This window comes from Piliocolobus tephrosceles, chromosome 11, assembly GCF_002776525.5.
Source record: "Piliocolobus tephrosceles isolate RC106 chromosome 11, ASM277652v3, whole genome shotgun sequence".
NCBI classification, from domain to species: domain Eukaryota; kingdom Metazoa; phylum Chordata; class Mammalia; order Primates; family Cercopithecidae; genus Piliocolobus; species Piliocolobus tephrosceles.
This window is the reverse complement of record NC_045444.1, coordinates 105,545,571-105,569,477: the sequence shown is the minus strand read 5'-3', so window position 1 is coordinate 105,569,477 and position 23,907 is coordinate 105,545,571. Positions and strand designations below refer to the sequence as shown.

Sequence of the window (23,907 nt, the reverse complement as noted above, 5' to 3'; positions counted from 1 at the left end):
CCTATCTCATTCACTGACTTCTCTGGACATACCCTAGAGCAGTGGTTCTCAACAAGGGGAGGTTGTGCCCACAAGGAACATTTGGCAAGGTCCAGAGACATTTTTGGGTCTCATAACTTGAGAAGTGCTACTGGCATCTGGTGTAGTGAGTAGAGTCCAGGGACACTGTTCAATGTCCTGTAGTGCACAGGACAGCCCTCCAGCATGAAGAATTGTTCAGCACAAAGTGGCAGTAGTGCCACTGTTAGAAGCTCTGTTCTAGAGTCTGCTCTAGGCCTTGTAATCACCAATCATTGCACTCCTCCATATTCTCAGTTTTATACATCCTACTTTCTGAGCATATCTCCATCCTGTTTTTCCAGCTCTCTTCTACCTTGACTCAACATTCCTTTAATCCTACCGAGAGCTCCAGCCCATTGATCTTACCTTCCTTTTCATTGTCCTGACTCCTGTGATATCCTGCCTCCCTTCCTTACCCAGCTTCTGTGGTCAATTATAACCACTCCCTTGCACATACTCCTGATTTTATTGCCCATTTCTTGTGTACAGTTAAACTCAACTTTCTACCTCCTCCATACCTATGCAGTCAATTGTAGTCAGAAAGCAAAATGTAACAACCATGCTGACTAGTTTCATCATTTTATTTATTTATTAAAAAAATTTTTTTAGAGACAGGGTCTCTCTGTGTTGCCCAGGCTTGTTTCGAACTTCTGGGCTTAAGCAATCCTCCTACCTTGGCCTCTCAAAGTGCTGGAATTACAGGAGTGAGCCACTGCACCCAGCCTGACTAGTTTCAATTTAAATTCTTGACCCTGCCCCTCAAATGCACCCTTAATGCTGCCAGACAATTAAATTTCCCTAGAAAAGAAGAATCAGTCAGAAATGAACTTTTGCAGACTTAAACCATACTTCTGCTTCCTGCTAACATATGTACCCTCAGACACTGCCTTTCCACCTGTGTGCAAAGATAAAGTAGCCTTGCCTCTGTCTAAAGGCTGTCTCTCCATTTGTGCAATAGATTCTATCTCACCTATCAAAGAAATTGCTCTAGTAATTGCCCTCTCCCTAAGTTTTTGTTTTCTATAACATTGTTATATTAATATTCAAGTGTACTATTATTCTTCCACGTTAAAAATCCTTCTGATACCCCAGTTTGCCCACCAATCACCACCCTACATCTTTACTCCCCTTCACTACAAAACTCCTTACAAGTGTTGTCTATTTTTACTGTGATCTTACCTTCCTTTTCTTCCGGTTCTGTCTTAAAACCATTTAAATGGGGGTTTGGGTCTCATCATTCCATTGAAATTGTTCTTGAAAAGGTTACTAATGACTTTTACGGTGCAAAATCCAGTAAATCGTTCTCATCTCTCATCTTATTTGGTCAAACAGCATTTGATAAAGTTGGTCGCTCAGTCCTTCTCGACATACTTTCATTTGGTTTCCAGAGCAATACACTTTCCTGGCTTTATTTTCTGCTTCATCAGTTACTTCTTCGCAATCTTCTTTGCTGATCTCTTCTCTTCTGCACTACCTCCAAGGCTCAGTCCTTGGCCCTCTTCTGTTCTCTACCCACGTTTGCCCTGTTGGTGATCACTTTCAGTCTCATGGCTTTAAACATCATCTTTATCCCTGTATCTTCAGCCCAGTTCTTTCTCCCAAACCCCAGACTTGTATATTCAACTACTTGTTCAACATTTCCACCTGGAAGTCTAATAGATCAAACTCAACATATTCATATTGGACTTCTCGTTTCTTCCCCCCTCCCCGCAACCCCCACATCAAGCCTGCTCATCCCATAGCCTTTTCCTTGGTTAGTGGCAACTTCATCCTTTCAGACTTGCTCAAGTTAAAAATCTTGGAGTTGAGCCAGATATGCTGGAGCACATGGGTAGTCCCAGTTACTTGAAAGACCAAGATAGGATGATCTCTTGGGCCCAGGAGTTTGAATCCAGCATGGACAATATAGCAAGATTCTGTGTCTGAAACAAATAAATCTTGGAGTCATGTTTGACTCTTGTCTTTCTCTCATACCCCACATCCAATCCATCAAGAGATTCTATTGGCCATTCTTTCAAAATAAATACAGAATCTGCCTCTGCTCTAGTACCTTGATCTGAGCCACCATCATTTCTTGCTTAGGGGACTACAGTTGTCTCTGGGTTTCCATCCTTGTTCTCCTATACAGATGTCCCTTGACTTATGATGGAGTTATATCCTGATAAACCCATCATAAGTTTAAAATATCGTAAGTTGAAAATGTATTGAATACACTTAACCTACAGAACATTATAGCTTAGCCTATCTTAAGCATGCTCAGAACACTTATATTAGCCTACCGTTGGGCAAAATCATCTAACACAAAGCCTATTTTTTAATGAAATGCTGAATATCCCTGAATATCTACTGAATGCATATCACTTTCACATCATTGTAAAGCCAAAAAAATCATAAGCCAGGAATTGTCTATAATGTCTTCTCAACCCGGAAGCTGGAGTGATTCTTTAAAGTTCTGAGTCAGTTCATGCCACTTCTTTGCCCAAAACTATGCAAGGGATTCCATTTTACTTTAAGTAAAAACAGTTGTCACAGTGGCTCACAAGGCCCCTTCTTATCTGATCCCTATAATCTTTCTGACCTCATCTCTTAACCACCTTTCTCTCTCTTATGTCACTCTAGCCACATTGGTCATCTTACTGTTTTGTTTAACACCCTGGGCACACTCCTGTCTTATGCCCTCTGCTTCCAGCACTTGTGCCCCAGATATCCATAGGCTAATTCCCACACTGTCAAATCTTGCTAAATGTCATCTCATCACAGCCTACCCTGATCACTTTATTTAAAATTGCAACCCACCTTTTCATCCCTACATTACCAGTCCTTTACCCTACTCTTTTTTCCCCCCATTGCATTGAACATTTCCTAACATAACTAATATTGATGGCGTTCTACTGCTAAAATATAAGCTCCTCAAGGGTAGGAATTTTTGTATGTTCTGTTGACTTCTGTGTCTCAGTAGCCAGAAATAGTACCTGGAACATAGTAGGGCCTCAATAAGTACCTGTTGAATTAATACTTGTCTACTTTTAGGCATGATTGCAGAGCAAAAATAACTGAAAATCTGAGTCAATTGAGTAGTAATTTCATATATCTCTACAGCACTTTATGTTTACAGAATCTTTCCCAGGTCATTACTAACTCTTTCTCCTACTTCCTCAAGTATTCTTCTCCTGAGGGATTAGTCTTGCAAAGTTCTATCAACTTTATGCAATAAAAATTCAAAGAATTAAAAAATACTTAAATAGCAAGAGATAGGTCCTCTCACTTTCCTCCTGCCTTGAATTATTTAGAAAGAAGGAAATCTTAGAAAGCCATGTATCCGTGATCCAAGTGGCCCTCTCTAAGTTTGATTCTTTGATTTCTGGGCTTTGATGTTGAGTTTTAGGAAATGTTTCTGTATGAGGTAGAATGCTTTGTATCTAGGAGCTCCTTAATATTAGTCTCCACCTCTCTCCCTGAATCTAAATTTTGGTTTATCAAACCTCTTACTCTTTGCCAGGTTTTTTTTTTTTTTTTTTTTTTTTTTGAGACAGAGTCTCGCTCTGTCATCTAGGCTGTAGTGCAGTGGTGTGATCTCGGCTCACTGAAAGCTCTGCCCCCCGGGTTCACGCCATTCTCCTGCCTCAGCCTCCCAAGTAGCTGGTACAGATGCCTGCCACCACACCTGGCTAACTTTTTTTTGTATTTTTAGTGGAGACGGGTTTTCACCATGTTAGCCGGGATGGTCTCAATCTCCTGACCTCGTGGTCCACTGGTCTCAGCCTCCCAAAGTGCTGGGATTACAGGCTTGAGACACCGCTCCCAGCCTGCCAGTTTTTTTTTAAAGCTTCTCTATCTAGGCCCAATTCAGATGTTGTCAAATTGATACATTTATTGCTTCACCAGCTTTTATCTGGTTTTCTGCTTTCAGTCCTCCTCATTACCTTGTGGAAAATGTTTTGAATTTTGTGTGTACTTTGAAACCTGCCCCTTAGCTCTCTGATTGCATTTATAATAGTACCCATACCCCTCCTCCCTGAACTAGATCCTAGGCTCTTAAGAATTTAATCAAGAAACTAATCCCTGCTATGGATGGTGCTCTCCCCATTGGCTGTGAGCTCTCATCCCTGTGGTAAGGGCTTCCTTGAAGCAGTCCAGGCCTGGCCACAAGAAGTTGGCAGAGGCTAAGGAGTCTTTGACTTAAGTTTCAGTTGTATGGGGAATGATATGGGAAGGAGACAGCTATTAAGTGACCATTAGGTTTAAAGCATTGTACAATATAACCCAGAAACACATGCTAAGAACCTCATGGTAAGATCTTTTAACAGTCAGGACTACTAGTAACCAAATAATTTATCACCTGTCAGTTAAAAGATATACCCATCAAAACTGGAGACCTGGTATATTGGCCTAGAACTCTACATACTGCGTCGGTCTCTTTTTATCATGGTAGGCTTTTGTTTCCATTGTCTTCCCTGACTTACTCTCTCACAGATCTTTCAAAAGCCACCTCGATAGTTAGGCTGAATGGAAATGGGAAAGGAAGAAAGCTGATTTAGCCAAGTGTTTCCTTAGCCACACTCACTGCCCACCTTCTAGGATGGGACCAATATGGTCTTCCACATGCCTTGGTCAGTCTTTTCTTTAGATCCTCCTAGGTGCTCTTCTACTCTGGCTAGTGGCCTTTGGGATGGAGTGGGGGTTGTTATTACCTGGGGTGAAAATCAGAGGGACTAAAATTCCTCTCCCACCCTCTTCCTCTGTTTTGGTGGTTTGGAGAGTCAAGGCCTTGACAGATAATGTTTTATTATTAGCAGGTGTTCAAGATGCCCTGTAACCAGAGCCTAGATTTGGTCTTTCCTTCATCCCCTCACCTGGAGATGAACCCTGGAGTGCTGTTCTGTTGCCTAGGGTCAACCTGGTGTCAGGGCTGCCTGTTTGTGCCTCCTAAGTGAGCCTGAGGATAGGGGGTTAGCACACTCAATGGGAATCCTACACGCACAGCTATGACTTCCTGCAAGGAAGTGGAGATCAGTTAGGAAATGCTAAATTAAGTAACTGGGGCATTCTCTCCTGCTTAGTGAAACCTAGACCCAAAAGAGTGTGAGATGTACTGTACCTAGAAATGATCTGGACATTTTAGAGTACCTGGACAATAGCCAGGAGTGAGGACAAGGATGCAGAAATTCTGAACCGGGGAACTAGAAGTCTCAGGAAGTAGCTCTTAGCCTCAAGCCTGATCATATCCATTTAGGAAAACTTCTTCCAAATCAAGCCGTCTTGACTCTTCTGCAGATTCAGACTTCTCTCTTTTTCCAGTCCCCTTCTCCCAGCACCCAGCCACACCTCTGTTTCCACAGTACTGTCAGACTCCTGCTCTGAGTGGAGAGTCTGAATTGAAGTATATCTTAATGTCCAGTTCTTTTTTTCTCCCTACCCTCCATCTTTTTCTGGGATCTTTTTAATGGCTAGTAAGTCTTGCTTAATTTTCCCCAGACACTGGATGTTAGGGTCATCCTAACATTTTAGATCAGATCAGATCCCTCCATCACCACCCCAGCCATGGGTTAGGCAGGTACCCTGTTGAGAATGAGTCTTCTAAGTTGAACTGGTAGCAGATAACTCAGGCCTAGCAGTTGACCTTCTGCCCTTCGACCTCCTAACCTCGAAACCTGCCAGTCTTGATTTCCTGGAAAGTGACTTTGTATCCAGAACTTATTTTTCTCTAGAGCCTCTCCTCAGAATCCTTGCCCATCTTTAAACTTGGAGTCTAGTGGGACCAGGCATTGACACAGGCTGGAGATGTTCCTCAACACACGTTCCATGCTTGGACTTCGGTAGTCACTGCTGATGTTGTATTAAGTAACTTCATTTTCCAATTGTGTGTTTGGTTTGATTTGGTTTCACTGTGTCTTTTAAAAATATTTTTACTATAAAGTATTTAATACACACAAAAGAACATATAATAAAACAAACACTATATACCCACTATTCAACTGCATTTTTAAACAATTAATAGTAATATTCAGTTCCTTTTCCAGTCGCTTCTCCTTTCCTGTTTGCCCTTAGTGGGATTAAAAACAGTGGGAAGAGCAGCGGGAGAGGCCTGCAAGGTCATTCTGTTCCCTTCTCCACAGAAGTGGCCCCAGATCTACGTCTGTCTTGTGGGAGTTTAGGCACTGACCATTCTGTGTTCAGGGCACAGTTTATCCCCCTCAGTTTTTCCCTGTCAGTAGTATCGAAAATCTGTTTTAAGACACATTTTGCAAGAGGACTTCTGATAGCTTAGGATTCTTCTTCTGGCCATTTATATATCCCTCTTGTCCTTGTCTCATTAAACCTAAAGATGCACAGTTTCAGGTAGTGCCCTGGCTTCTCTATTGATTGTTCATCCTGCTCCATTTCTTCTGGCTCCTATGAGTTCACTGCCTACCTGTTTATTAGTCACCCTGCCTGCCAGGGTAGTCCTCTATGTAGAGGACAGGCAGCTTTCCCTCCTCCCTAAGGTATTCGACAGTGGTATCTTCTACAGGAGATTTATGGAAATCAGTCACTGTGGGCTTTACAGAATCTGGAGTATACATATCCTGAACTGATTATAAATTAAGGAATTTCTCATCTGGAAGGCTGTTAATATACACAGATATACATAGTGTATTGCAAACATGTTTCATTGAGCACTTTTGTTTGACGTATTAGCAATTAATTGTGAGGCAGAAAAATCCCCTTAATTAGCTTAAGTGAAAAGGGGACTTACTGAATAGGCACAGGGTGTTCTCTTGGTACCTAATTGGAGATGGCTACCCATGCCTCACAGGAACTGGACAGGCAGCTTCTTTCTCTGGGATCTCAAGATCTCTTATCTCTGCCCCCTACAGCCAATTTGTTTCTACTCCTGCAGACCATTGACTGGCATCTGGCTTTGGCTCCCCTTACTGCTAACTCTGAACTGGCTCTGCGTGGTCTTTCTGATTATGCATCCACTGTTACCCAATGAGAGTCTTTACATCTTTACAGCAGGGGTTTTTACCCTGGGGTCTATGGATGCCTTGGGAATTCATGCTTAGAGTTCAGGGTTTCATGAATGGAATGAGGGAAAGTTGCATCTTATTTTCATTAACCTGTAACTGGAATTTAGTATTTCCTTCAATTATAAATGTAAGCAAAAGACACTGTGTATTAGAAGTATCTGTCACCAGTAGAAATCACAGATACTTTCATATCATTCTATACTGCTGCAGATATCTTGAAATATAGTTTTTGCTGATTACTGCTTGAAATTATGGTTATTAGACTCATTGCTAGATCTCATGATTTAATGTGTTAAAAAAGAAGCTCGTATGTTATAATATTACAGATTAGTTTAAAAATATTTGAATAATAAAATTTCAATTAATTGGTTTCCTTTGTAATCCTGTAATTTTTTTTTTTTTTTTTTTTTTTTTTAAGACAGTGTCTCACTTTGTCCATCAGGCTGGAGTGTAGTGACACAATCATAGCTCACTGCAGCCTTGAACTCCCAGGCTCAAGCAGTCCTCCCTTCTTAGCCTCCTGAGTAGCTGGGACCATAGGCATGTGCCACTCAGTACACCTGGCTAAGTTTTCACTTTTTATAGCGACAGAGTCTCACTATGTTGCCCAGACTGGTCTGCTCTTCTCTCAAAGCAGACTGTACATAGACCTGTATCATAGAACTGAACATACTTTGCTAAACCCACAATCAGTAATTTATTTCTTTGTACCTAGAATAATGTGGCTCAGAGAAGGTGTCAAGTAAATAGTCCTTGAATGAATAGGTCTGTTTGCTTATGTGGCTTGAAACTTTGTCCCTGATTCTGCTCTCAGGACATTATCTCCTGCTATTAAGCAAGGATTTATTCATTAATTTTATATACACACGCACTTCATATATGCACATACCCTTGTTCATTTAATAACAAATTTAAAGAAGCTTTTTCAACAATCCTTTGAATTTTGTTATCACCCAGTGCTGGAAAACAGTGTTCCCTTGGCATTTCCCCAGAGAGTTTGCAGCAGAATGTATTTCCTAGAGTTTAATTCAGCATTCCTAGACCTCAAGTTAGCTTAGCAGGAAGTAGCCTTTAGGACGAAGTCAGACTCAAAGGTAGAGACGCTTAGACTGTGGGGAGCAGCCATCTGAGAAATCCAGGGCATTGAATTTGAAAGGCACTGAGGGCTCAGCACTTCCAGTTCAGTCATTTCATCTCTACAGGACTTTGGGAGACTCTTGCCTCCCTATCCCCATACCCACCCCACCCTCCACCCCAGCCAATGTGTTTCTTGCCTGATACCGACCATGTTTGCCCTTAGAATGCTGATAGGAATAGCTTTATAAGGAAAGAACTTGCAGAAATGGCTCTGAGGTTATGCTATTTACCCTAGCTTAAACTCCACAGGAATCTAGGACTGCGGAAAAAAGAACTGAGAAGTCACCAGAGTTTCAGCTTCTGGCTTTTTGGACTCAGTGAGAGATTGGCAGCCAAGAGCTCCTATCTAACTGGGCTAGTCATAAGAGAGTCCTCAGCCGGAACTGGGATAAACCTGCATCCTAAAACTTTTTCCACAGATACAAACTGTAAGCTCTATGAGGGCAGTGGCTATGTCTCTCCCCCGAAACTGAATTCCCAGCACATACTTCGGTGCCTGGCACATAGTAGGTACTTATATTTGCTGGATGAATGGTCCCTGAACTCGAGGTCCCTGAACTCACAGCCTAATGGGGAAGACAGGAAATGAGTAAATGAATAATGGAAAATTATTATAATTACTTGAGGAAAATGAATGGAATGCTATAAAAGCACTTCAGATGATATGGTCGGGGGCCAGAAGAAGTGACATTTAAACTGAGACTTGAAAGATGAGAAGAAACCAGCCACTTGAATAAGTTGGAGGACACAGTGGCCCCTTAGTAGTAATTCAGAGGAGGAAGTCTATATACCTATCTAGATTTTTGTAGGCTATTTGTGGGAAAAGAAGGGCCTACTGTTGATTCACGGTTCGTCTATTCACTGCTGCCCGCACCCCACACTGTTCCTTACATATCCGGCTTTGTTTAGTAAGGCCTCAGACCTAGTGCTGTTGCCTGGGAATCAAAGGCTCCAGTGTGTGACTAGCTGTGAAGAACAATTATTTGTTTATGTGTCTGACTCTTCAACCAGACTATGAGCTCCCTGAGGACAGTGAATCCTGTCTTATCCTTAGGACACAGCATGCTTTAGTGTATCCTTGGCAATTTTGTTTAATGATTGAATTAATAATAACAGTTAATACTTATTGAGCACTTCCTATGTGCCAGGCATGATAGGGAGAACTTTACTTGCATTATCTCATTTAATCCTCATAATAACTCTATAGTGCAGGTAGTAATATCATTCCCATTCCACAGCTGAAGAAACTAAGGCTTAGAGATGAAGTAATGGGTCAGGGATTTGAGTGTAAGCAGTTGAACTCCAGAGCCCACACTGTTTTTGCTGAAATAAAGTGATTTTCCCAGTTGCCTTCAAATAGTTGAGAGTGCATGGAACTCTCAAGGGAACAGAATTAATATGTTACATACATTGTCTCATTTAACAATCCTTGGACAACCCTCATTGGTGGGAATTCCTTTACTCATTTCATAGAGAGAGAATTGAGGCTCAGAAAATTAAGTCACTTGGCCAAGATCAAGATCATAAAACAAACATGTAAGTGGTGGACTTATTTTCAAAACCAGATCTGTCTGACTCTAGATCCTGTGATCTTTCAACATGCCATGCCACCTCCAGTCTCTCAGCCACTAGTAGGTATCTGCTTCACTGACTGCTTAAAGTTCTTTAAAAGTTGTCCAAGCCTGTTGGGAGCCTGAGCATCTATTCCTAAAAGAGGAAATAGAGTGGAGAATAGGCAAAAGAGATGGGGAGAATAGAGACTTTATCTATTTTAAAACTTGTTTTTAAAATTAGAGCTATAATCCACATACCGTGAAATGTACCAAAAAGTATATACCAAAAGTATATACAATTCAGTGGTTTTAGTGTATTCACAAGGTTATGCAACCATAACTACTATCTAATTCCAGAACATTTCATCACCCCAAAAAGAAATGCCATACCTATTTGCAGTCATTCTCCATTCGCCCTGTCTCCTAGCCCCTGGAAATCACTACTCTTTGTCTTTATGGATTTGCCTATTCAGCGTATTTCGTAAAAACGGAATCATACAATAGGTGGTCTTTCGTGTCTGGCTTCTTTCACTTAGCATTATGTTCTCAAGGTTCATGTATTAAAGCGAATATCAGTACTTTATTCCTTCTTATGGTAGAACAAAATACCATTGTACAGATATACCACATTTTGTTTATCCATTCATCCGTTGATGGACATTTGGGTTGTCTCTACTTTTTGGCTCTTATGAATAATGCTGTTACGAACATTTGTGTTCACATTTTTGTGTTAACATATGTTTTCAGTTCTCTTGGGGATGTACCTAGGAGTAGAATTGCTGGGTCATATAGTAACTCTATGTTTAACATTTTTAGTAACTGCCTCATTGTTTTCCATAGTGATTCATCTTTTATTAATAAACTTTTAAAATTGAAGTGTAAGATGCATGCAGGAAAGTACCCATATCAGAAGTGTACAGCTTGAAGAATTATTACAAAATTAACATAGCTGTGTAACCAGCACCCAAATCAAGAGCTAGAAAATTTCCAGTACTCAAAAGTATTCCCCTATTACCTGCCAGTATCTACCACCTCCAAAGGGTAACACCACTATCCTGACTTCTGATATGATCATTAAGTTAATTTTGCTTGTTTTTGAGCTTCATAGAAATGGAATAATATAGTGTATACTCTTGAGTATGACTTATTTTACTCAACAAAATGTTAATTTTTTTTTTTTCTTTTCTTGAGACAGGGTCTCACTCTGTCGCCCAGGCTGGCCTGCAGTGGCACGATCATAGCTCACTGTAGCCTCAAACTCCTGGGCTCAAGCAATCCTCCTGCCTCAGCCTCCCAAAGAGCTAGGATTACAGGTGTGAGCCACACACCTGGGCCAAAATGTTAATGAAATTTATCCATGTTGCTCTTTGTAGCCATATTTTTAAAATTTTCACTTCTGTGTAATATTTTATTGGAAAACTATACCACCATGTATTTACCTAGTTGTGTTGGAGAAATACATAGAAGTGGAATGTCTAGGTCATAGGTGTGTATATTTTTAGATTTAATAGATACTGCCAAACTGTTTTCAAAAATGACTGTATCAATTTATAACCACACAAGCAGTTTAGGAGAATTCTGGTTGTACTATTTCTTTGTCAACACTTGATATTATCTTCCTTTTTCCTTTTAGCCATTATGATGAATATGTAGTGATATTCTGTTGTGGTTTTAATTTTCTCAATGATGTGCTGTACATTTTCATGTAATTATCAGTCATTTAAATATGACTAAGACTTAGGTATGACTAAGTCTTTTTCTTACTGATTTTTAAGAGTTTTTAATATATTTTGGAAATGAGTTCTTTGTTGATATATGTATTGCAAGTATTTTCTCCTACATTGTAGCTTGCTTTTTGGCTCTCTTAAATGTCTCTTTCGATGAACGGAAGTTCTTAATTTTAATCTAGTCCAATTTATCAATCTTTTCCTTTATGGTTTGTGTCCTGTTAAGAAATCTTTACCTCCTCAAGGTCATGAAGATCAGTACTTATATTATTTCCAGTGTGTGTGGCAGGTGGGGGAGGTGGTGCATCACCCTATAGAGTAAGATTTCTCAGGGCAGAGAGGACACCCTCCAGAGAGGCGGGCAGCAGGCGGGATGGGGGCAGGGAGTCCATGAGAACGTGGCTGCTATGGGCTGTGTTCCCAGCTGTCAAGCGTGTAATCTGGAGTGAAAGAGAATCCTTTTGGTGGTGGAGGTCCTACAGAGGATACTGCGGGATACTCTAAATCAATTTTGTACCCTACACACCCAGTTGACTGTCCTCTCTTCTCCACTAAGATAGGAAAAAAAAGAAAAAAAAGAATCTGCACTCCTGCACAGTACCAGTAGCACAGGGCAGGGATGAAGAGCTTTCAGAGCCAGACTATCTGCCTTATAGCTGTGATTTTCTTTTTGTTATTAAATCTGATGCTTTTGTTCTTTCCAGTTTCTACCACATTGTTTCATTTCCATTTGGGAAGAGGATGTTGAGGTGGCTGAATTTGAGAGAGGTACTTAAATAATGTTCAAACTGCTTGTTCCCCTGCTAGGCTGGTCGGAGCCCCTTCCCTGAGCCAGAGCTGACAGGAGCTGCTTGTTCTTCTTGGAGAAGGAGTGGGAGTAGAGAAAAGAACGAATGAGAGTTGCTCCTGCACTTTCTGAGGGGCTCTGAGGATCCGTCCCCCCCAGGAAACCACTTTCGTTCCCCAAGCCCCTCTGCTGCTTGTTAGTTGCCCTCCAGACTAGAAAGCCATGGTTTGTGCTGGGGCTGGGTGGGGCTCCAGGGACAGTTTAGGCTCTGGCCCTCCAAAGGGGAGGGGGTGGCTATAGAGCAAGCAGAGGGTCACAGCTCAGTCTGTACCATTTGCTTGTCACCTTGAGAAGTTCCACCTTGTCTAGCAAAACCTCCTTTCAGAGGCAGCCACCACAAAGGCCTCTTATGAGAGCTACTGCCCCACCCCCACCTTCACTTCCACTCCCTTTACCATTATTTTTCTTTGGGGGCAGAGCTGAGGGGCCTTCCTGCTAGGACTCTGAGGGGCTGTACTTATTTTAAAAGGAGATTCAAGTCTAGAGACTTCTCATACCAGAGATTCATTTTTCTGATTTTCCAGTATACTTGGAGGACACTCAAGGGGTGAAGTAAGGCTTTCCTTTTCTAGAGGGCATTTTGTCTTTTCCCTCTTTCAGCCTCTTGAGCTATTTGGAGATTTAAGAAGAGAAGTGAGAGCCAGCTTCTAGTACCACTAGACCTCAGAACAGGGACCACTTTCTTACAGGGGTAGGAGATGGGAGGGAGAAATGGATGTCTCATTGGTAAGAGGCATTATAGTGTAGAGATTCAAGTGTAGGTTCTAGAGTTCAACTTCCTGGGCCTTCTGTTTCCCCATTCTGCTGTGACCTTGGTCAAGTTACTTAATCTCTTCAAGCCTTTGTTTTCTTATATATAAAATGAGATTGGGCTTCAAGTCATGACAAGTAAGTAATAAAAAAAAAAAACAAAAATAAATAAAATGAGAATGATTTTGGAGCCCAACTGATAGAGTAACAGTGGAGGTTAATTGCAGTAATGTGTCAAAATGCATAGCCTAGTACCTAGCACATAGAAAGCATTTACAAAGCTAATCTTACTAATATTTTTCAAGCCTTCTGTTTGGACCTCTTTTCATAGTCTTTCTTCCCATCCCCCTCCTCTTCTGACCCTGCAGTCCAGAGAGCTAGTCAGGCCTCAGACTGAACCAGAAAAATCTGAATAGCATACGTAGGACTTGGACTTTGTCTCAAACTGTTTTGAACTCTGCATCTATCTTACTCCATTGCATTTACAGCATCGTGAGAGAGAGGTAGCAAAATTATCTCATTTTGAAGGGAGGCCACAAAGAAAGTGATTTAGTAACTTGACTAGATTGCATACATGCATGTTTGCATATATGACTGTATGGCTGTATCCATTCTCCCACCTTGCTTTTAAAGGTCGGGGGGGCGAGTTGGACTATGACTTAACTAATTTGCAAGGTCCCTAAACACAAGATTAAGTTTGGGTTTCTGTGTGTTCTTTTTCCTTATAGCCCAGCACTGAGTGGATGCTCAGGAGCTGGAGACTAATCACAGAGCATGGCCAGGTCGGCTGCAGCAGGGCAGGATGATCAGGGAAGACCTTGTTGCAGGCACAGACCCAAACAAAGCTAAATCAGACCAAACACAGGGGCAGTGTTAGCTCTCTCTTCAGTTTCACATTTGGACCTTCAAGGGCAGTGTGCCTTGTGTATTTAGGGTACTATGTGTTCTCCCAAATCACCAAGGTTTCTGATCAGTGAACTGATAGAGGGGTATTCTGTGAGGACAAAGAGAGAGACCCAGTATCAGAGTTGGTTATTGCCTGAAACTCAGAGATAGCTCATCCAAGTGAGCTGCTATGGAAAATTTGAAATGAGGAGAAAGGAGAATGAAACAGTTGTCTTCTAAAAATCCAGATATCACCACCCTCTCTCTTTTCTCTGTCCTGAGAATTTTTTCTCTCAGACTCTGAGGAAACTGTGAAATTAATCCCCTCAAAAACCATTTGGCTGTTAGCTATTTTTATGATCTATATCTGCAGGTTGTATTTTTGTGTTTTCCAGATAGCCCTTATTGAGTGTATATTACTTAAAAATGGAAATGACATAGCAGAGCATTTGCACAAGCCACATTAGGAAGCAGGAAATGGTGGTGAGAGAGTTCTTGGTTCAAGCATTGTGGGATCAGTTGGGCTGTGCAGAATACTCTTGCTAAAATGTTGTTGGAAGCAAGCTGTTTGTGCTTTGTGTGCTTCTGGAGAGAGTAGGAGCTTTACTCTTTACTGTTATACTTGCCACCCAGAAAAGAGGGTGGAGAGAATGAAGATGAAACCTTGGCCTCTTGGGTAGGTCCTGAAGAATTGGAGAGTAAAGGAGAGCTTTGAGAAACAGGGGCTATTTGGGGGAGGTAGGGAGACAATACCTACTGAGCAGGCACCCTTTAACATACCATCCCACAGAATCCTTCCATCAGCCTCATCAAAGTAGCTGTTGGTCTCCTCATTTTTCTGGTAAGGGAACAGAGGCTAAAAGGGGTTAGTAACATACCTGATAACTGGCAAAGCCAGGATTTAAACCCAGGACCTTCTGATGCAAAAGCCATGCTGCCTCGGTCATTACTAGAGACCGAGGAGTTGGCTAGTGTGGTGATGGTGGGCAGTGAACTACCCACAGTTTACTGGGTAGATTTCTGTGTCTCCCTGATCTGGACCTTGACTGGATAATAGTATGCTTTGGGACACCAATGGAGAGAAGTTAATACAGATGCTCCTCAACTTACAATGGGGCCGCATCCCAATAAATCCATCCTAAGTTGAAAATAGTAGAGCCAGGCGTGGTGGCTCACACTTGTAACCCCAGCACTTTGGGAGGCCAAGGTGGGTGGATCACCTGAGGTCAGGAGTTCGAGACCATCCTGACCAACCTGGTGCAGCTCCATCTCTATTAAAAATACAAAAATTAGGCAGGCGTGGCAGCAGGCGCCCATGGTCCCAGCTACTTGGGAGGCTGAGGCAGGAGAATCGCTTGAACCTGGGAGAAGGAGGTTGCAGTGAGAGGAGATTGTACTCCAGCCTGGGAGACAGAGCAAGACTTCATCTCAAAAAAAAAAAAAGGAAAGAAAGAAAATATCCTGAGTTGAAAGTGTGTTTTTGACTTATGAGACTATCCAAAGATAGCCCCATCATAGGTCAAGGGGTGTACTGAATGCCTATCACTTTCACATCATCAGTAAAATAGAAAAATCCTAAGTCAGGGACCATCTGTAATTGGATCAGACCTGGTTTCTCTATGTACTTTATCATTAGGGCATTTCTTAAGTCCACTTAGCACTCACTGGAGTAAGGCCAGGCAAGAAAAGTCTCAGTGTGCCTTGCAAAGGGAAGGAACAGACATTTCTTGGGCACTTACTCAATTCTCTAATTTAATTCTTTCACATATTCTGTGATGTAAATGTTGTTAGTCTTGATCCCTCAGTGCCTGACTCCCAATGTCTCTCTCCTTTCCCTCCCCTCTCTCTCAAAATAAACCATTAAGTATGATGGCTTGCCCACAGTGTCACAGCTAGCAAATAGAAGACCACATTAGGTACAAATCCACATCTTTGAGACCTTAAGGCCAGAACTTAAAGTGTATTTCTTTTTTTTTTTTTTTTTTCTAATTCCTGAATAGCCTTGCTTCTTTCTCTTTGAGTGAGAAGCTACTTTGGGCTTTCTTTTTTAAACCTTGATACTATCCTCATGCATTGGGTTCATCTTTCCTTCTGACTCTCAGCATTTTACTACTGCAGTTGGGTCTGTGTCATGGATCCAGGGCCATTTCAGATTATCTTTGATTTAGGGATTTCATTTGGATGGTAATAGTACCATCTCACAGAGTATACATTTTAATTAGCTATATATTTGTTGGTGATCTCCCCTCTAGAATGTAAACTTCAAGAGAGCGGGGAATTTTATCTCTTTTGTTCACTACTGTATTCCCAGCATCTAAATAGTCCCAAACACCACAGTAGATGATCAGCAAATATTTGTTAAATGTGAATGGATTGGCAGAGGGGGAGTTACGTTTCTTGAAGAGTCCTTCTCTTTAGAGTCTTCTTCCTAAACTACATTTCTTGTTCCTTTCTCTTTATTCTGGCGAACTCCCTGGCCATTTGAGACCTTAGAAGAGTTTTCTAATGTGCTCTTATTCCTAAGGGAAGCTGATGGTTCACATTGCCGTGATTCCCTAAGTGGAGACCTGGGCTCCTGAGGGAAGGAAGTTTGTATCCAGACCAGCAATGTTTACCACATTGCAAGAGGGAGGAGCGGAATTCTTACTCTTAGGGAAGTCACGTGTTGTGAACCCTGCCCTTGCGATATTGTGATGGTTAGTGCCAGGGCCTTGGGGCTGTGCCAGTTTCTGGGGCGGGTGCCAGAACCAAAGACATGCTCAAAGGCTGACTCTGGAGAGCTCCAGTTAGCTTATTTTCCCTTTTGTTCATTAAACCTGTATCCTCAGACTGTGGGTCCATATTTATAGGGTGAGTAGTAGATCAGATCTAGCCTTTCTTACCCAGGATTCTAGAAGTTTCTTTTCTGAAACTCAGAGGAAAGTAAGGCAGGGAGGAGAGGCAGATTTTGTATTTGTAGTTGAAAATGCTAATTGGAAGCTCTCCAGAAAATCCTGAGAGAGTCTTGGGCTTTCTGGACCATGGGAGTGAGTTTAGACCTCATGAAGATGAGAGTTACCTCTAAAGAGGGGAGGTTGGACCCTCAGAACCAAGATGGGCTGCAGCAGGGACAAGAAGGGGAAATAAAATGCCCTACAGGATTTCTGTCACTTTGGTTTGCCTAAAGTTTCTGGTATGGCTGTATACCAGGGTCCAAAGTCCCAGTGAATTGGACATGGGAAAGTAATATAGCTCTTGTGGCTGTTGAAAAATCACACTACTAGAAGTAAGTAATGAGGAAGTACTAAGAGTTTAGGTAAATGTAACAGAAAGTCTAAAAAGCGAAGCCTGGAAGCAGCTCTGGATTCCTTGTTGTTCCATCAATACTAGTTTGGAGCCAAGGAAGCTTTGGCAAACAGTTGTAGAGCAGAGAAAGCCACTTTGTGAAACAAAAGGAAATTCCCTTAGGCATAACCTTAATTCAGAAAATGAAGTCCTTTGCAAACTAGTGAATGTGAACTTAGCCTTCTAGTCTTGTTTCCCATGAGACACATCCACATATCCTGTCTTCACACCTTTATGCTTCACTTACTTCCAGCACATCCAAAGTCTAACTTTGCAAGGCTTGTCTTGATGTTACCAACTCTGATGCTTTTTGCAGAACTCTGTGTCAAAATTCATCCCTTTCTTCTCTCTGGTTCCCTATTACCCTTCGTTTAGAACTCTGTTATAGTGAATCACTTGAAAAATAAAACAACATATGTCTGCCTATCTCCCACATGCAAATATGAACTCTTTGAGGTAGGGACTCTGAGTTACTATTTTTTTTTATTAACTCAGACCTGTTATGAGGGAAGGATTGATGCATCTGTTTCCCCTGCCTTGAATCCTGTAGTGCCTGGCACATAGCAGACTCTCAGTAACTTTTTTGCTTACTAGAATTGATTCTGGGTTAATCAGATGAACACGTTCTACAAGTAGGCTTACCTGACTCTTCTTTCCCTCCCCACTTTGGGCAGTGACCCGCATTGTGGCTGGTACATTGTGCTCCTGGCTCAGTCGCACCTATAGCAGGGGGCACTATTTACTTTACTTATTCCTGACTCCAGCATTCTCCCTTTGATCTCTACTGCCTGCCCCAGATAGCCACTACCATTGTCCTGCCCCAGGAACTAATGTTTCTCTTTCCCAAGCTCCTGCCTCTCCACCTCTCTTCCCTAGTATATTTTGAGAATGAGGCCCAAGGAATCTGTGATAATGCGGAATGGCTAGAATGGGATTAAGAGTATGATCTCTCAGCTCCCACGGGTTCCAGTCTGGTCCAGCTGTCTCCTTTTTATCTGCTCCCTTTTCTTGACACCTTGGGGAACTTGTTCCTCAGCTGGATGGCAGGTCATCTGGGATGTGAAGGATTGCGGGTTGTGATCCTCGGAGAAGCTGGATTGCCCTTTTGACTAAAATTTTGCTGTTCAGGGAAGTAAATAGGATAGTAATTACATGTGTGGGCCCTGAAGCCAGACTGCCCGGACTCTAACCCTGTGCCACCACTTACTAGCTGGGACCATCTCAGCCAAACGAGGTCATGCTACTGCCTACCACGCTCATTTATTCACACATAGTTACTGAGCCTCTACCGTGAGCTCAGGGTTCTTCTAGATGCCAGGGAAATAGTAGTAGAAAACACAAAAATGGTTTAATACATTTTAAGTACTTAGAGCAATGTCTAGCATATATTAAGTATTCGTCAATTCTAGCAATATGCTGTTCTAGGACTTTTCTGAGAATAGATAGTCAGGTGGAATAGCTTTGCCAGCAACTGCAGGACCAGATCTCTCTGAGAAGGGGAAGGACAGAGGAAGGGCTTAGATTAGTTTCCACGTTTAGACGCAGGCTCAACATTTCTGGCACTTCATTTTGAGATTAAATACTTGAGCTGAGTGAAGGTCACCCTGAAAAATTGATGAATCTGTTTGATTCCATGGAAAGGGCAGGAGGAAATGACTCTGGACTGCCTCATTCTGCCTAACCCATTTGTGTAGACAGCACAGTGCCTACCAAGTCATGTATGAGTGACCCTAAGAGAGGCTACATTTCTTGGGTGGTATGAAGGGAGATGCTAGAGGTCAATATATAAGGAAGGAGGGCAGCTGTTTGCCTCCCCACCATCAGGGCTCTCTGGCTGTGGAGGAGAAAACCCTCTTTTGAAGGCAGTGTCTTGAGAGTTAGAGAGCTGAACTTAGGAAGGAGAGTGAGGTAGGGTAGAGGTGGTGTGGCCTGATAGTTTACCTTCCCTGTTTCAGTTCATTCCTCAGGGAATGCTGCCAGAGGGCTGTTAGACTCCTAGTGTGATTACTGGCTAGAGGCAAAGTTTGGACTCGGGGCACTGATTCATTGCCTGTGGTTTCCAGTGAAAGTCCAGGCCTGATATAGTCTTTATGGGGATAGGGTTGGAGTAGAAATGTATGTGACATTTCCTGGTAATCAACAAGGTTTTCAGCTATCCTGACTGGTTTAGCACCTGCTTTCCTGTTTCTCACACTTTCTCTTTTCTATCTTTCTCCCACGAGGGGCTTTCAGAAATGAATGCCATTATAGCACAAAAAGGTGCCCTTGACCCACGATATGGGCCAATCCAGGATTCTTGGGTTGGTTCCCATGTGAGCTGCTGGCATGGCTGCTCTTGGGGACCTGCTAACTTGGCTGGGAACCATGGTGATTTGCACGCCTAGGGACAGATGAAATAGTTCTGGGCCCTTTCCATGATTCCGAAGTGCAGCCAGGTTTGGGACCACTAGATACCCTACTCTTTCATCTCATTTTTATTGCACTTTGTTCAGTCTTCAGCCATTCCCTCAACCCAGTTTAGCCAAGTGTGTGAAACTACAACTAAGCAAAGCATTTTGCTCTGGATGTAAGTCCACAGTTCATTCTGTAGTGAAGGAAACAGATAAATATAATGTAATCATAACAGTGTTTCTCAGCCTTTTAAAAATTATCACTTCCCTGAGGACACTTTTAAGACATTTTTTGCCTAATCATTCCCTCTCAGGAAATTTTAATGCTACAGATATACCAAAAAAATCTATGTACTCTGTGTGTGTGTGTGTGTGTGTGTGTGTGTATGTGTGTGCACGCTTTATGCTTTAAAAGAGTAAATTTTTTTTACCCCTCAAGAACAGTTTTCACCCCTTGGAGGAATCTCAGTCCACTGTGAGCATGTGGGTGATAGTAAAGGAGGATGGGACAGCAGTGGGGAATGGAAAATAGCAAGGGGCCTCAAAAGTTTTGTCAGCTTTGTTTTTCCTGTCTCTTCTGCCTGAACATCACAGCTCCATATTTTTTTCTTGTGTTTCAGTCTGTCATTACCATTTTGCTCTCTCTCCTTTATCCTGAATTTTATCATTTTTCTCTAGTTTAGGAATGAATTTAATGAAAATAGTAATTTGTTCAGCTCAGGGAAAATTTAGGGGAAATAATTTCCTAAAGTAGCCCTCTAAGAAATCATTCCTTTGGAAAAAGAGCCTAGAAATCTATAGGGTATTCATGGGAAAACATAATAGACCTAAGGATTAGGGGAAATAAGGTATACATTTGGAGTTGCCCTTCAGAGGAGATGTCCCAAGAAATCTTTATATTGGTGCCACCAGACTTGGATATGGACGCCCCCTATTGGATCTAACTGCTTTATATTAATTCATTTGGGGTTGATGCCAGTTCTGCATGTGGGGTATTAGATTGCTTCTCCAGCAGTACAGTGTAACCAATGACAGTATCTCCTCTCTCTTACAGAAACTGCCAGAGGCATGCAGCATTGATGATGGAAAGCCCTTTGTCATGAATCTGCAGAATCTGTATATGGCAGTCACCAAACAGGAGGTCCAAGTGGGACAGAAGCATCAAGGCACTGGTGAGCACTCCAGAGGTACCTGGTCTGTCTGAGGATACAATTAGGATCTAGGTTTATGCTGTCCAATATGATAGTTTTCTAGCCGCATATAACTATTTAAGTTTAAATTAATAAAAATGAAATAATACTAAAAATGTATTTTCTCTTTTGCACCAGCCTCATTTCACGTGATTAGTAGCCACATGTGGCTGGTGGCTACCAAGTTAGTGCAGACACAGAACATTTCCATCACTGCAGAAAGTTTGATTGGGTGGCTCTGGTCTAGGTGCTTAGAAGGGTTAGCGAAAGAACCAGGAGAAAGATTAGTTTCCCTGGCTGGGCGCAGTGGCTCACACCAGTAACCCTAGCACTTTGGGAGGCCAAGGTAGGAAAGGCCAGGAGTTTGAGACCAGCCTGGACAACATAGCAAAAACCTCATCTCTTAAAAAAAAAAGTTAATCTCCATACCTGAGACATGTCAGGGAATATGTAGAAGAACAGCTGGCTATTTTGAGTAAAGGAAACTTTCATCCTACCTGCTGAAAGTGGGCCTGGGGAAATCTTCATAGCAGAAACAGGGCTTTCTGAACGTCAGATGGAAGTTGGACTTGTGGCTACTTCTGTCTACTTATATATTTGTACCAAACTCTGGCCTTTATCAGAATGCTTGGTGAATACTAATGTCTTCCTGGTAAGAAGGCATTTATCACTATCTTCTCTTGATCTTTCTGATTTCAGGAGATCCTCAGACCTCAAACAGTGCTTCCCTGCAAGGAATTCATAGCCAATGTGTAAACCAGCCAGAACAACTGGTCTCCTCAGCTCCAACCCTCTCAGCGCCTGAGAAAGAGTCCACAGTAAGTCATGAGCAGCTTCCTGGATGGTGTTTTGAGAGTTGGCACCTATATCCCCCAAACCAGTGGTCCCTGGAATTGCTACTTCATTGGCACTGCCTCAACAATATTGAGGGATATTTGTGACCAGGCTCCAAATTGTAGATGTCTAGATGGAGAGTCATGGTCTTGCACATCTTCCCTTGCTGTCTCTTCTCTGTAGTTCTTGTACGAATGATGTGCCTCGACTCCTCTTTCACCTTATCCCACTTCCAGTGATGACCAGTGATAGTCAGCGAGGCTGTTCCTTGGGGGAGAAGGGACATCTCCATCTCCTGCTTAGGGTCTTATATCACATTTGCTGCCTGACATAGACTTCAAAATACCTATGTCAGACACTTCCTGAATGCCTCTTCCTTCTAGCTGGGCATGGTGGCTCACATTTGTTATCACAACCTGTGGGAGGCCAAGGCAGGAGGATCACTTGAAGCCAGGAGTTTGAGATGAACCTGGGCAACAAAGTAAACCCTATCTTTAAAAAAACAAAATTAGCCAGATATGGCGGCATGTGCCTGTGGTCTCAGCTACTTTGGAGGCTGAGGCAGGTGGATTGCTCAAGCCCAGGAGTTCAAGGCTGCAGTGAACTATGATTGTGCCCATGTACTCCAGCCTGGGCGAAAAAAAAAAAAATCGGGCCTCATCCTAACCAGGAGCCATGAGAAGAAGAAAGTTCCTTTCCTAATTTCAGTGGAACTATTTCAAAACCCCTACTAACTTGGGTTCCCTTTTTTCTAGGGTACTTCAGGCCCTCTGCAGAGACCTCAGCTGTCAAAGGTCAAGAGGAAGAAGCCAAGGGGGCTCTTCAGTTAACCCGTTGTGGCCTCAGCTGCTGAGGATGGACTTGGAGAATAGCTTCCAAGCTTCACCTTGAAAGAAGCTTGCATGGCAGCAGTATTTCTAAAACAGTGATCCAGTCAGAGGCCTACTGTAAGGGCAAGAGAACTGAAGTTCATGTTGACAGGCCCACAGGGAATTGGCCTTCCTATTCAAGTGGAAGCCAGTCTCTGAGAATCCCATGCTCTCCTCTCTTTTGGTGGAGGTTCTGTAGATTCAGGTTTCTACCATGGACTTTAGGTATATAGGGCAAGTCAGCAAGAAAGCACCACACACTCAGGAAGCCTTGTCTACCTTTCCCTAGAGTCTCTAGCCAGCCAGTCCCCGACACTCCTCAGAGACCCACTTCTGTCTTTTGCATGGAATAAGAAGCACTCACACTCCCCTGCTTTTGGGATTACTTATGCTGTGGAACTCATAACCCAATTCACTTCACTGGGTCCCACCCCATTGTTGTCTCTGGATGAAGTCTAGCCATCAGTCTAGTCCTTCATATTCTTCTTAAACTTCTCTGCAGTGGCCAGAGCTAAACCTCCATTTGGAAACTTTGATCTTGAGAACTCTCTTCATGGTGGACACAAGATAGATAGATGATTGCTGCTTTCCTGTGTCAAACTTGAATGCATTTTTCTCTTTGTTTCCAAAGCATAGGCAACAGGTTAAACTATCATGTGGGGTAGTTTATCAATCCTCCCACCTCATCCTCCTGAGTAACTGGGACTAAAGGCACACACCACCACACCTAGCTAATTTTTGTATTTTTTGTGTGTGTGGAGACAAGGCTTTGCCATGTTGCCTAGGCAGGGCTTGAACTCCTGGGCTCTAGTGAGATCACTGCCCACCTCAGCCTCCCAAAGTGCTGGGTTTACAGGCATGAACCACCATGCCTGTCCCATTTCTGGTTTATTTACTTGTGATGGTTAAATGCCTCCTTATTCATATATCCTGTATGTATACTGGTGTTTCTGTCCTGATGTCAAGTCTCAAGAGAAGATGATCAAACAATAATAAAATAATTATAATAAGAGCAACAATAATAAATAGCTAACATTTATTGAGCAGTTAATGTATACCAGGTACTCTAATGAGCACCTGACATTGATCCTCATGGCATCATGTGAGGAAGATGCTATTAACCCACTAAGAAATTGGGTCTTGAAGTAAGTGACTTATCAAAGGTCATACAGCTAATAAGTGACAACCAGAATTTAGGCCAGACAGCTGAGTTCTTCGCAGCATTATTATATACACTAATGAGAACATTTATTTTCCAGAAAGGACATTAGGTCCTTCTTTCCAGTCTCCCACTGTAAACGTCCATATCCCATGACCTTGCCTCCTTTCAA

At 42.3% G+C, this 23,907-nt stretch overlaps 1 protein-coding gene across 3 annotated transcripts in view; it reads left to right on the top strand.

Annotated features, from left to right (window-relative positions):
- Window positions 1-23,598, top strand: part of NHEJ1 (non-homologous end joining factor 1) — an 85,757-nt gene extending 62,159 nt beyond the window's left edge. For 2 of the 3 annotated variants that reach the window (XM_023221292.2, XM_023221312.2), the window contains 3 exons: window positions 20,738-20,855; window positions 21,573-21,691; window positions 22,463-23,595. In XM_023221292.2, coding sequence (XP_023077060.1) covers window positions 20,738-20,855; window positions 21,573-21,691; window positions 22,463-22,537 — 312 coding nt within the window. In that variant the 3' untranslated portion in view covers window positions 22,538-23,595. Of the gene's footprint in view, window positions 1-20,737; window positions 20,856-21,572; window positions 21,692-22,462 lie in introns of all 3 variants that reach the window. The other variant, XM_023221303.2, reaches the window with a different exon arrangement.
- The last annotated feature ends 309 nt before the right edge of the window (window positions 23,599-23,907 follow it).